The 15061-nt window shown below is 33.2% G+C and overlaps 2 protein-coding genes across 4 annotated transcripts in view; one reads left to right on the top strand and one right to left on the bottom strand.

The window, feature by feature from the left end:
- Positions 1-15061, top strand: part of LOC118736779 (acyl-CoA Delta(11) desaturase) — a 112762-nt gene that overhangs the window by 12369 nt on the left and 85332 nt on the right. The window lies entirely within an intron of this gene.
- LOC118736777 (acyl-CoA desaturase-like) overlaps positions 6677-15061 on the bottom strand; it is a 26856-nt gene continuing 18471 nt past the window's right edge. Inside the window, exons 6-8 of one of the 2 annotated variants that reach the window (XR_004992769.1) lie at positions 11971-12169; positions 7853-8087; positions 6677-6802 (exon numbers count right to left, since the gene is read on the bottom strand). Coding sequence is in view for 1 of the 2 variants with exons in the window: in XM_036466806.1 (XP_036322699.1) it covers positions 12009-12169 (161 nt within the window). In the remaining variant the exon portion in view is untranslated. Of the gene's footprint in view, positions 6803-7852; positions 8088-11842; positions 12170-15061 lie in introns of those variants that run through there. The other variant, XM_036466806.1, reaches the window with a different exon arrangement.

The raw sequence follows: 15061 nt of genomic DNA, 5'->3' as shown, positions 1-15061 counted from the left end.
CCTACCAAACTTGCTAATTATGTAGGCCTGTGTGCTTGTCTTAAAATGTTTAACAATTCTCATGGAAAAACAGAAAGTTAAGTTTCTAATAAAGAAAAGTTTTAGTTAAAGCTAGTGAACTCGTTTGGCGTTAAACCGCCAGCATTGAATTTAACCTTTTCACCAGATGGGAACGCTACTCGTTGAATGAAGGGAGTTCTCGCATGGCGTAGAGTTATTTTATTTCTTCGTATTTCGAAAATAGTTCTAACATCAAAATATAAAATGTTATTACCAGGGACGTAGACCGGATGAAAAATTTTGTCGATTCGGTTCAGCGGTTCGAAAAACAAACAAGTAACAAAGTCTAAGTTCGGGCGGAGCCGAACATTAAATACTCGGCGTAAGTATTAAATATATGATTTTCACCTTTCCGAAAGCCACCACAACGTGGTAAGCGGGGGTGTATCAACTTTGAGTAATTTAGCGTCCTTATTTTTTTTCGAAATATTGACGTTTCAAGCATTTCTGAAATTTACCTTTATATGAAAGGCGGCCTCAATTTTAGCTGATTTCAATAATTTTCAACGTTTTGCTTTTATTTGGCAAGCACAATAGCCATACCGAGTTTGGTATAAATTGGTAGACCGGTTACCGAGATACATATATGTGATCATAAGTGGGCGGTGCCACACGCCTTTTTCAAAATTTTATCATAAACGTATTTCTTGGTAAGGAATTGTTGCAAGCATTAATTTTGAATAAATTAGCTTTAATATTTACTGATTTATCGAAGATTTTGTATTTCTCAAAATTACCGTTATATGGGATGTGGGCGCGGTTATTGTCCAATTTTTTAAATTTTCGGCCATTTGGTATGTTGTATCAAGGCCAATAACTGTGCCAAATTTGGAAGAAATTGGTGCAGCGGTTATCAAGATATACACATGTAAGCATAAGATTAAAATCTAAATTTATAATATTCTTATTTTTCGTCTGAAAATTATTGTAAATATCAATTTTGGGTGAATTATCTTCAGTAGTTACTAAAATATTGCAGTTTTCGTATTTCTGGAAATTACCGTTACATGGGAAGTGGGCGTGGTTACAGTCCGATTTCGCCCATTTTCAATACCAATCTACCTTGGATAAATGGAGACCAACATACCAAATTTCGTTGAGATATCTCAATTTTTGCTGGAGTTATCGTGTACACGCGGACGGACAGACGGACAGACAGACATGGCTTAATCGACTTCTCTATTCATTCTGAGTATTTATGTATACATTTGTCTATATCTATCTCGATTCGTTTTGGCTGTTACAAACAACCGTTATGTGAACAAAATTAATATACCCTTGTGCACAAGTGCGCTCGGGTAGAAAAACAAAACCAAAGATGCGTAGAGATAAAGGCAAAAATTAAGACAAAGGTAAATTTAAACACTTTACTTATATATATAAGGGCAAAGGTGAAGGGGATATGTAGATGAAGAAAATGATAAACATAAATGTAAAGACAAAGAGGAGGATGAGGATACCGGTAAAGTAGAGATGAAGATAGGGGAAGAAAGACTAAAATAAAAGTAATTAAAGAGGAAAGGATATAGAGAGTGACACAGAGATTCAATCTGGGAACTATTTTGGGATTTTAGAAATTTTCGGGATTCTCGAGACTTATCGATAAAATAATCCATATTTTTATCGGTTTTGTTGTCGATATTTTTATCAATTTTGTTATCGATACTTAGCGATTTTGTTTCGATATTTATCGATTATGTTATCGATATTTATCGACTTTGTTATCGATATTTATCGATTTGGTTATGAATACTTATCGATTTTGTTGTCGAATTTATCGATTTTGTTAACAATATTTATCGATTTTGTTATCGATATTTATGGATTTTGTTATCGATATTTATAGATTTTTTTATCGATATTTATCAATTTTGTTATCGATATTTATCGATTTTGTTATGGATATTTGTCGATTTTGTTATCGATTTTCTAATCGATTTTGCTACGAATAGTGTTATCGATGTTGCCGTTGAAGTTTGCATCGAATTTGTCATCGATTTTGCCATCGATTTTTTATCTATATATCGGTTTTATTATCGATATTTTGTTGGACGTTATTATCGATTTTGTTATCGATAGAGTATAAAGATAAAAATGAATATAAAGGAAAAACAGAATAACATGAATGTTAATAAAACGAACAGAGGTAGAGGTAGGGATCTAGATAGAAAAGAGAGAAAAAATATAACCTAAACAAAAGCAGATATGTGTATGTATACATTGGTTATGAGACAAAATAGATAAGTAACGTAAGTTTCACTTCTCTATTGTGGCCCAGGTGCACTTACTTTTTTTTTTAATTAAGAACTCTTTTCATTGATATGATGATTTGAAATTCGATCAAAATTAAAATATGCACTATGTGAGACTGCTATTCACTCAGAAACTGCTGCACGGTTTTGATAAAATATGGCACTCGGATCGGAAATTCAATTTTGGGCTACAATTTTAGGACTAGAATAAGTCGTGACGTAGGCACGCCGGAGAAATAACGTTAAGAAAACGCGACGAATACCCCTGCAAAAATCGTTGGACCATGTAGTCTATTTGTGGTATATTGGAGTACTTACAAAAGTGCTCCTCTGTCATGCTGTAGCGGACCAACTCGTGTCTCTGCACCAGCTTATTGTTACCCGATCACTGCTCGTGTTTTAACGACATGTGATTGAAGTTAAGCATTTGAATGTACATTTGTATGTCTGGCTGTAGCTGAACGTGTAGAGATGCTAGCTGTTAGTTCTTAGCTCCCAGCATGTTCGGGTTCGAATGTCGTCAGAGGCAACATGTAATTTTTAATTTTTGTTTCTGGTTTTTATTAATTTCAAAAAAAGCATCTGCGAAGTGAAGAACAAAAGCGTGTACAAACGAAAAAATATAACGATAATGTCATTGGAGTATGTTGGGAGTAGTTGTGTGCTACTCTGATGTAATGCACAGATGGAGTATATGGTCCTGCCCTAGGACATCGCAATGTTAATTGGACCATATTTTTTATATGAATTGTGGTTAATTTTGGAGTACTCCTTGGTCCTTCGGGAGTACTCTTTACATGCATGCATGGAGTAGTCGCGATTTTTGCAGGGACACTACCCCACAAGTACAGAAGAAATTGTGCATTTTATGGAGAACACAATTTCTTGAATCACTTTTTCTCAGAAATGGTAGTTTTTTAGGTTTAAATATGTTTTAACGGTTTTTATAGATAAGTAATTGCATAACCTACACTCTCATTTCACTTATTTTTGTAACGAACCTTATCTTACCGCTTGTTGGAAAATGCGAAAAACCAATTTATGTGGCCTTTGACCTTGAATAAATTTTTTTGCAGACATGGGATCGATGGGGACTTTAGACATTTCATTCATAATGGTGTTCGCAACACTCGTACCAATTTTCAGTTGTATGCGAGTTATTGTAACCTTGAATGTCTAACTTGACCGGGCTGGCTATAACATAAACATGGAATATATTACTGAAATTGAGGTGATGACTTCCTTGATCTTCATCCCAGATCTCTCCCAGCAAAAACTTTGCGGACTTCGTCGATTTGACGAAGATTACCTTTAAAGTATGTAAAATAAAGTTACCCTTTAAGGGTTAATAAGTTTAGCTAGTTATAAACGCTAATGACCCACAGATGTCGGCAGAAACACAGGTTTTCAAAATGGATTCGGAAGCAGCTAAACGCATGCACAGGGTTGCAAATTCGCCGGGTGCTCTTGATGATAAATTTTTTTTCGTTATTCGAAAAAATTTTTGTTTTGATGATGCATTTCCAAATGTTCTTTTTGCAGTTACTAGCTTAAAAAACTTTTGATGCTACATTTCCAACCGTTTTTTTGCAGTTTGGTATAATTAATTGGAATTTTGAGTACACAGTTTTTATAGCCCATTAAGTTTTAGTATAATTTAGACTACACTGCCTACTAGGGGAACGAACTATTAGATGCATAAACTTAAAAGTATGCATGTACTTTTTACCATCCCAGTGAAATAATGTCGAGCCCTAACCGCCAAAAATAACGTAAGCGGCATTTTCTTTAAATTGTTATTTTTGATGCAGAAATATTCCTAGAGCCATTGGATGCATTTCTGCATCAAACAGGAAACTTTGAAAAATATGTCTCTTACGTTATTTTGGCGGTTAGGGCTCGATATAACGCTTGCGACAAATTCACTTATGACTGGAGAAACAACGAACGTAATATCGGAGAAGTTGGGCAATAGGCGTTTTATTTGACAGCCAGTAGCAGCTTAGTTTTTATGAAAGACTTAGCCAATGTAATTACTTCCATATAAACTAAGCTAATGCTTAAACTTCTGGTCAAATAATATCGTCGTTTAAAATACAAAACCGCGTGTCGTCATTCTGCAAAACCGCGTAACTGCCATTTGCTGCCAAAAATTGGATTTGCTCACACAATTTCTTGGCTGAATCCTTATCCATTCGTCCTGAAATATACTAGCCAAAAATACGATTGCTTTATAAAAAAGAGAACACTTTAGAAATATGAGTGTTTTTACAGTGTTCGGTTTACAGCAAAAATGTTCTGTGGATGCCACTATTCAATTCCCATGTGAAATTGCTCGGTGATTCCGAAATTGAATTAATTTGTTATTATATGGATACATTTTCAAGATATTTTCAATTTACCGTTATTCTCCTTAACCAAAACTGGTTCCTTTTAATCACGTATATCTTATGAACCAATTTAACAATCTCAATATAAAATACGACAAATGAAAGCTAATAAAATTCTCCATAAACCATATATACATCCGATAGGACTTATAGTTTCTGGCAAATTTATTAATCAGCTTGGTCTGTTACAAAAAAAAAAATCTAATTACTAATGAAGAAAATCGATGAATAAATAAAAAATAATGAGTGGTCAAATGAAAATACGCAACGGTTTTTTGTATGAAGAATGAGCAGGAAAGAAAGTTACTCATACGCCACGTACACTAGAGTAACACGCTTTTCTGCTTATATTTCATACAAAAAATCGTTGCGCATTTGACCACTCAAAATTTCTTATTTATCCATTAATTTTTGTTTGTAACAGAACAGGCTTTAGCACAGATGCAAAAATTTGGCACAGAACCTGTTACTTTTTTAATTTTTCTTCTGTTAAATTTTTGATTTTTTTCATTAAAAAAAAAAAAATGGTATGATTAATTAATTTGTCAGAAACTATACGTCCTATCGGAATGTGATGTATATACGGTCTATGGAGAATTTTATTAGCTTTCATTTTCCGCATTTTATATTAAGATTGTTAAATTCGTTCGTAAGATATACGTGATTAACAGGAACAAATGTTTGCTTTAACCAGAATAACGGTAAATTGAAAATATCTTGAAAACGTATCCATAGAAAACAAAACTGGATTTTCGGTATCCCTCTACATAGAAATTGGATAGTGGCGGGGTCTGGAGAACAAAAACCAAACAAAAATTTGTGATCCAGTGTAATTTATGCAACCTCACTCACATACGCGGTTTTGCATTCGGTTGATACGCGGTTTTGTACTTTAAACGACGATATATATGTATATGTATCTATTTGTATGGCGGTTGGGGGTTGTTATCACAAGTCAATCGATTCAAAAAAGAAAAATAAAAAATTAGAAACCAGTTTTTGATCGCAGTCATAATTCGGTTGAAAAAGAATTTCCCACATACATATTTATAAGTACATACATATGTATGTTTTTTTCGTACAAAAATATTTACATTTTTTTCCCCAAACATTCACTATTACATTACTTTTTTAGATTTTTCATGGCTCCGCATTCTCTACTCATTGGTGTATTTAATTTAAAGTCATTTGCCTAATGCACACTTACATATTAGCGTGGGCCGAAAATCCTCTTTTTTAGAATTTAGATTGGTATTGGCAGAAATACGGTTCATTATGCTCTAAAATAAATCTGTGTGAAATGTGAAAATTTTTGGTCAATATGCTAGGCTCACCCAAGTCTATCAAAGTTCAATATACTAAAAAAAAAAATTAATTAATTAATTAATTAATACGTCTTTTAATAAAATTACAATAATATTCGAAAGTATTGGTCCTACATAATTGGTTTTATGGACCTTTTTGTGGAGAATCGAAGTTAGCTAAGAAACATATTTTTTTAGTACTGGAACTTTGATGGACTTGGGTGAGTCTAGGATACTGAACAACAATTTTCACATTTCATACAGATTTATTTTAAAGCATAATTAACCATATTTTTGCTATTACCAATCCAGAATCTAAAAAAGCGGATTTTCGGCCACGCTATTACATATGTATGTGTAATTGAGGCCGTGAGAGCAAAAGTGGCCTAACCCCTTTTTTTTGCTTAACTACTTAAAATAGTTTCAATTGTGATACATTTTAAAACAAATTGACTTATTTTTCAATTTTAAGGTACTAGATGTAGCTTTGTACCTTAAAATTAAGGAATAAGCAACTTTTATTGTAAATTTCATCACATTTGGATCTTGTATTTCAAGCCGTTAAGTACAAAACAAAAACAAAAATTGTGTAAGGCCACCTCTCCTCTCACGCCCTAAAAATATTGGAATTGTTTAATATCTTTTATACTTGGGGGATTATTTACCTGTCCAGCTAAGGTCTGACACAGCATCAGGAAGAGCCTCAGCGACGTGCTAGCTGTGTATGTTCGATGCGCCCATAGCCGATGAGCGCCAGCTGTCGCTCCCAAAATACCGAGGAAGGTCAAAGTGAAGGCTAAATAAATTAATAAAATGTTTAAAAACAATTTCCGGGTAAAAAAATGTTTATGTTTCTACTCGTATTAAATATGTAATAAAAATGCATCCATATATTTTGTTGCGAGACCATAGTGGCTGTAAATAGTCTCATTTAGGCGCCAGTGTGCACAACAACGAAAGGATAATTACAATTAAATAGTTTAAATGAGACTATTTCATATCATGTGGCTTAAAAATAAAAAAATAAATGCATTTAGGTCATTTGCAAGGGGTCGCACAGTGTGGAAAATAACCTTTTTTGTGTGACAAAATCAAAAATTTCCAGATCGAGAACAGATGGCAAAATAAATGTAACGGTATTGCTCCTGAGATAGAGAATTTAAGAAAAATGGTCTCGTTGGATACATAAAAAAACCGTGACCTTTAAAACGACGTTTAAAAATAGTTAGGGTTTAAATTTTTTTATATGTTTGACCCAAGACATTTTAAACAGGTCTTATTGTTTTAAGAAAACCTGAAAGTATTTTATTGATGTAACAAGTAGTTGGTTTTAAATTCGATTATGTCTTTATTGAGTAATCTACCGACTTTTATGCAGAGCTTAATTTCAAAGGAAAATGAGTTAGGAATTTTCTATATTAAGGCAACGTTATGTACATAACCCGTAGATATATATTTATCGATGTATACCTATGTATAAAGATGCAACATATATATCGTCGTTTAAAGTACAAAACCGCGTTTCGTCATTCTGCAAAACCGCGTAACTGACATTAATTGGATTTGCTCACACAAGCTCTTGGCTCAATCCTTATACATTCGTCCTGAAATATACTAGCCAGAAATGCGATTGTTTTATAAAAAAGAGAACACTTTAGAAATATGTGTGTTTTTACGCTCTAGAAAATGAATTTCTACAACTTCACATACGTGGTTTTGCATTTTGCTGATACGCGGTTTTGCATTTTGTTGATACGCGGTTTTGCACTTTAAACGACGATATGTACACAATTTGAAATCAATGGCGTTTAAACAATAACTTTTGGTGAATTCGATTTGAACTTACTGAATAAAATTGTCAGGAATGAAGCGCCGGTGAACATTACGAAAACACCATAGAGTCCAAGTATATTCAAGTGTATATAAAATAGCACCGAAGGCCAACTCGCTTCGCGTTTAATGCGTTGGGAGCTCTGTTTTATTGTGTTTTCTGCTGTCATCGATGTTTCTGGCGGTTGTTGTTGCGGTGCATCGCTATTTCTAGCGAAGCTTTCTTGGTTTTCCATCCTTGAAGAAGCGTTCTGAAGGATATATGTGAATGTGTATTAATGTACATTTGTATATATGAACATATCGTTCATTTAATAAAATACCCTCGTAACTCAAACACACAAATTTTTGAGCAAACGATGCGAATTACAGTCTTCTTATTTTGTAAGAGTTTGGTGCTAAATGTTTATAATCGTTTGTAGTTTCCGCGTAGGAAGATAATAGAATTTTTTTTTCTGCATTTTGGGAGCAAATTGAAAACTTCAAACGCGTCATGCGATGAACTTTTAGTAAGTCAGCGATATATGGACATACATATGCATCTATGTACATATATATGAAAATTACAAACTTCCTGAAAAATATTAGCGATTGAGCTTCAATACCGCACAATTGTCGACCTTTCTACGTCTGAAAAGTGTGTACAGTAGGGCGGGTGAATTTTTTTTAACATTGCGCGTATAGCATAGAAGGATTCTACATGTTATTCTAAGAAAATTTGTCCAAGAATGGGTCCAAAATCAATTTGGTGTTTGCCAAATTCCGAAAATATTTTTCTTTTACTTAGAATTTTGCTGTAGTCTCGTGAAGAAATTCTTAAATTTTGTATAAAACTTGCTGCAATGGGTTTTTGACGTGAGGAATCCATTTCTGCACTTAACTTTTTCTTAAAACTTGCGGCAGACTGTGTCACAATGCAAATTTCAACATTTTCTTACGTGTTAAAATAAATAAAAAAAACGTACATACTTGCATGGTATGTTTTACTTTTCCTTGAAATTTGTTTAATAAAACTAAAATTCAATACAAAATACACAAAATGCAAAAAATGCTCCAGTATAAGGAATGCCGACATAACGAATATTCGGTATAACGAACGCTATTTTTCAATGCATTGCTGACTCTACATATATAACGAATGTTGGAAATTTGACGAGCTCGATATTAGGAATTTAGGAAGTGGGACGGACGAAAATATTTTTATTGGGAAGCTTGCATCAAAAGGCGCTTAAAAGTCCTCAAAAACAATCGAGCATAACAGATTTCTTTTCTACGAAATAAAACCACCACAAAGCCTGAATATTTCGGTGTGTGACTAGTTTTTTGACGGTGTTATGCATTTTCTTCCATATAAGAAAGAGTACTTTCGACAAAAAATAAAATTGAAAAATCAAAGCGAATTAAAAAAAAAACTACCGGATACTCAATTTTGTAAAAATTTTAAAGGTGTTCATCTAAATACGTAAAAGCCTCGTTTTCCATCCAAAATTAATTAAATTTACAAGGTTTACGTGTTTACGAGGCATTTACGCGTTTAGATAAATACCCTTTGTAATTAATTTAATAAGAAAATTGAATTCAAATAGAAATGGGTAAAATAAAATTATTTATTGGGAAAAAGTCTTATAGCCATTTTCTTCAAGTAGGTACTTATTTCGCAAAACTTTGAATACAACAGTTTGCGGATTGGGTCATAGCAAAACTCCATAGGAATCAGAAGGATTCGATCTTTATTAAAACATATCGTATTATTTTTGACTTATCAGAATTTCGGTGCCTCTAAACAAATTTGCCGGCCGCTGTGGTGCAGTGGTAAGCAGTGCGCGCTTTCACTCATCAGCACCAGGGTTCAAGCCCTGGTCAAAGCAACATCGCAAAAAATATAGAAAAAGGTTTTTTCTTAACAGCGGTCGTCCGTCGGCAGGCAATGGCAAGCCTCCGAGTATATTTCTGCCATGAAAAAAAACACCTTCTCATAAAAGTACAGTCGGCGACAATTTCAAGGCGCACGCCACAAGTCGGAGGAGAAGCTCGGCCAAACACTAAGATATGTGTTAACGCCATTCTATTATTATTATTATTATTATTATTATTATTATTAGATAAACAAATTTTCCATCCATTGAATATTAAAAAATAATAATAATAAAACAATTACCTTAATCCTTTTCGAAGCATTGCATAAAAGTGGAGTTAGCAACATTTCACTCTAAGCTAGATATATGTGTGTATCCTGTATTGGATTTCAGTAATAATATAAATAAATAAATATACGTTTCATTTTAACACGTAAGAAAATGTGCATTAGATGTTTATTGTACAGATAAGAACCAGGGACTTCTAGTGTTGTCTATATTAGAGGGCTTAGTAGTGATTAATGTTAAGAGGCCAAATACAATATCAATTCATTCACTTTTATCAGAATACAGTCATTTTAAGAATCACGATGTACGGCAGTCCTAAGGATCTAATTTAGGGGGCATTAGTTGCACCAAACGAAAGCTAATAATAACTATTTGCAAACGTGTGGAATTTTATATGCATTTTCCGAATGCACTTCTACACGGTGCATTTTATTGCAATGAAATTAGGGCAATATGTTCCAAATTTGCTTTGTTTGAACTAGCTAAGAGTGGCTAGAGTCGGGATACTTTTGTAAAATTAGTTTTTGGACAAATTAGGCTGGCATTCAGCATTTCTTTGGTACAACCATAGTACGCTACGCTGAGAAAAGGGTTACGTCTGCTTAACATGTTTCTCTCAATAAACGATTTTCTCAGTATAGAAAAGATCCCGAACGTTGATATCTAATCCGGCTAGCTATTTATATTAGAATACATGTATAAACCTATATGTTTATCGGCTTTGTTACTTAAAGGATATTTATTTTATTGGATTTGCAAGTCAAGCGTAGTAGTAGATTTTCTCGGTTGAAACTTTTGAGGTACTGCATAGTTAGTGTTGACTATTGGAATGGCACCAGCAATGTCCCACCTATTGTTAAGCTGCCCTCTGCTACAATTTTCTTTTCTTTTGGGTTTATTTTAGTCGGAAACTGGGCTTGATCACAGGCCCTACACAACTACACAACAGCAGGCGGGCATTCAAAAGAAGTACAGGACATCTGCGTATAAACAAAAAAGTTACCAGGACAACATACTAACAAAAAGGACTGTCCCGTACAATACAGGACAGATGGTCACCGTCTAAATTCGCAACATAAAAAAAAAACCATATATCCTGGGACATCCTGATACAAATATGTAGGTACGTGCTTGTGAATATATACATAGATCTTAATATATCACAGTTTTGACCCTTCACTCACTGAAAACAAAAGAATATGCGAATTTCAAATAAACAGTTGATTCAGTCTGCTTGCCTGAAATTTCTCTAGAAATTCTTCTCTGTAGAAATTCTTAGCTCGCGATAACTTTTTTTGTGTAGGAAAATCTAAAGCCGCGGCTGAACCGACCCGCACGATATCAAAAACTTAACTGAAGGAATGCCATTATTTCAAAAACAGACCACTCGGTACGCACACATCTATACGTATACACACATATATGTATGTGAATACTTGCTCAAGGATAGAAAGTATTTAAATAAATTAATTGTGTGTAGTTAATTTAAAATTCCTTTCATAGCAAAGTACATAGCAACGAATAAGAAAATGAGCTTAAGAATCAGAATTAGAAAATAAATGTACATATATACGTATGTATGTAGGTTAATGTACATATGTATATGCATTGGAGCTAATGCCAGGCTTGTAGGGTCATGCACCTCCTGACGATATATGTATGTACATATGTATTTAAACAGAAAAAAGTCTGTGCATAACTTAAGTTTTAATTTTCGAATATTACAAAGCAAGCCGGTGTCAGTTCAATGGTCATAGCAGCGATTAAACTCTTACTTTCTTACATTCGAATTTGCATACTTAAGAAAAAAATGAAAATTGTGTGTACATTGAATTTCAAGGCAAACAGAGTGTGAACAGAGATTAAACTAGCAGAATTAAAACGTTTTTATTGTAATTATAAAACCTAAATCTAAATGACAAAAAATTTGAACAAATGTCGAAGTTAATACACGCTTGAAGAGCCTCCATTGGCAATTATATATACATACATATGTATATGTATGTATGCAGTTAAAAATTGTGCAATTTATTTCATCTTGGCCAATTCAATGCCATCCTCGTTTTGTATATCTTCGTCTCCGTAGCCCCAGACTTGATCCCTGTGGACGAATTCGTCGATGAGAAAGCGTGAGCCATCGCCACATTTGGCGGCACGTCGCTCAATCATACCAGAAGACACAGATTTTCCTGCAAAAAATAAAAACAAAATATGTAACACTTAAAACTAGCGTCTAGAAATTTACAAAGTTATGTTCAGTATGTTTCTAATACCCTTAAAATTTCAACTTATTCTAAAATAGTAATTTTCCCATAAGTTTTTGGAGATTTCATTATGCAATTAATAAGCTTGCAAAGTGCGCTATGTAAATTTTTTCCGATTTTTAGTTTTTGGTAGGTAACGTGTCAGCATTTAAGGTAGTTTCATGTCAGTGCAAAATCTTTCTATACTCTGAAAGAAAGTAGCATCAAATGTTAACTACACTTGCAAAATACTTCTTTATACACTTTTGGCAGTATCCACCTTCGTATGAACTTTGAAAACTGCAAGAAAACGTAGTAGTTTCGGTGCCTAGTGGAAGAGGTATTAAAAAAGAAACAGACCAATCTTCATGGAAGAGGAAAGGCGAAAAGCTAAAAAAGCTAGCCATGTAAAAGCTATTTTTTCAAAACTCGCTATATTAATTTTTTGCAAAAACCACCATGCTGCAATTTTATTTTTTAATGTTATAAGGCTCTTATTTATCCAAATTTTCAGGTAATAAAAAAAAAGATACTCTTTGGATGCTACTTGTTGTCGTAGACGTTTATTTTAATTTATGGCTTACTTTTATAAAATCACAAAATCGAAATTTTGTGGCCTTATTCATAAAAAATAAAATAGCTTTAAAAAAGGTTTATAAACTGAAAAATGTATGAAAATGTCTTTTCATAAAGCTATTTAAACCTGCTGAATAAAGCCATGGAAATACTTCGTTATATTATTGAACGTGCGATATGTTTTATTAAAAATTTGTGAGGTTTTAGTATGGTTCCGAAAGAATAATAATTTTTACTTTTTCTACTTGATTGACTGATGGCCAGAATTCTTTCATAAAATAAATTTCTTTTCTAGCTAGGTAGAATCGATTCTGGCGCTACCTAGCATGAAGAATAATACATCTGCGCCTGGTGTCCAGATTTCACACCAAATGCAACTCATCTAATTCGGTTAAGAAATGTTGGAGAAAATTGTTCTTGACTGTACATTAAGGGTTCTCGTCTAAACCAGTGTTGATATTTGGGATTTTTAAATTGTACTAAATTAATGAAAAAAGTGTAAGTTTTTGAGCTTAATTGTACTTTTCCCCATTTCCGTCAAAATTAAAAAAAAAAACGAAACGGTTTAGCGCATTTCCTTTTATATAAAATAAAATACGAACATTCGTTATATGGAAGTAAGTGAAAAAATGTTTACCCACAAAATTTCTAAAAATTCTGGATTTATTTTTATGGTTTCTATCAGACAATGAGCTATACTTTTATTAAAATATAATTAAAATTAATTTGAAAAATAATAAAATAAAATAAACAGCCCAAGGCGGGCGACTTTGTCGCGGGTTGTGTATTTAAAGATGAAGGCAATAACGATAAAAAAATTAATACAGTAGATAGATCAGTTTATATTAATGAAAATAAATCACATAAAATGAGATGGCTCATCACTAATATTGCTATTCACAATCTCATTTACACGTAAAATTGCAATTCACAATTTCATTTTGATAGTACCAGGTTGACCGAGCTTTGCCCGGCGTATATAAACTTTTTAAAGTTTTCAAGATTTGGATAGCTTTCAAAAAATATTTTGGAAATAAACAAACAAAAATAGGATTTCGATGTCTATTAAATATATTTCTTACTCTAAAATTTATGTGGCAACCCTATTCCGAAATGCGCTGGAATGAATGCTACATATCTTGAGCGTATATGTATTGTGTATACATAAAATAAATGCTGATTGAAATTAACAAAATAAAAATTTGTATTACATAGAAACGTGGCTACCCTGCTGGAAAATATTTTCTGACCAAAGGTCTCCACAATACCTTTCATTGGATATCCATATTGCCATGTTTTAGATAAATTGTGTAGAATCGAACACAAGTGGCAACCTTACACTATTATCCTAAGAGATAACATTTTGTATATAGGAAAGCATTGCTTAAGAACCTTCTCTTAGTTCCCATGAAAAGTAATATTTTACCTTTTCTTTACAGAAAAATTAAATAAATATGCGATTCAAAATAAGTGGCAACCATATTAAATATATTTTTAAATTAGGGATCTTTAAAATACCTTCCATTTGGTACCCATATTATGATGATTTAATTAATTTGTAACTAATTTCGAACAGGTGGCAACCTTATACGAGTCTTCTCGAAGATAATGCCTATTCAGATAACCTTAAAATCCAAAACATTATCGGCGAACAAAATTTCATCAAAATCGTTAGAGCCGTTTCTGAGAACCCTATGGATATATATATATATATATATGCAAGAATTGCTCGTTTAATGTAACTAGTGTTCGCCCAGCGGTTGAAATTCAACCGATAAAATTAAGGATAGTTTATGTAAGTTGAATGAGCTAAAATAACATTAGTTGGAATGGGTTAAGTGGAGGGGAGTTTAGCTTAGTACTTGGCATAACATAACATAACCATAACATGAGAATAAATAACATAACATATGAAGCATAACACACCACAATATAACATCGCACACTCTTCAGTTGTATTTCCTTTTTATCCCTTTTTTCACCTCTATCTAAATCTTATTTATTTTGGTTCATTTTATGCCAAATGATGTTGCCTTTGATGCCACATCAAGTGATATCATGTCATGTGGTGAAATTGGGTGTGGTGAGCTGCGGTGTGGTGGAATTGGGTGTAGGAGTTACGGTGTGGTGGATTCAGGTGTGGTGAGTTAAGTTATGGTGAGAAAGTTGAGGTGTGGTGAATTTTGGTGTGGTGAGTTGAGGTGAGTTAAGGTGTGGTGAGAAAGTTGAGGTGTGGTGAATTAAGGGTGGTGGATTTAGGTG

This window comes from Rhagoletis pomonella, unplaced genomic scaffold, assembly GCF_013731165.1.
Source record: "Rhagoletis pomonella isolate Grant_MI unplaced genomic scaffold, Rhpom_1.0 Rhpom_scaffold_00004, whole genome shotgun sequence".
Taxonomy (NCBI): domain Eukaryota; kingdom Metazoa; phylum Arthropoda; class Insecta; order Diptera; family Tephritidae; genus Rhagoletis; species Rhagoletis pomonella.
This window is presented reverse-complemented; position numbering and strand designations above follow the sequence as displayed.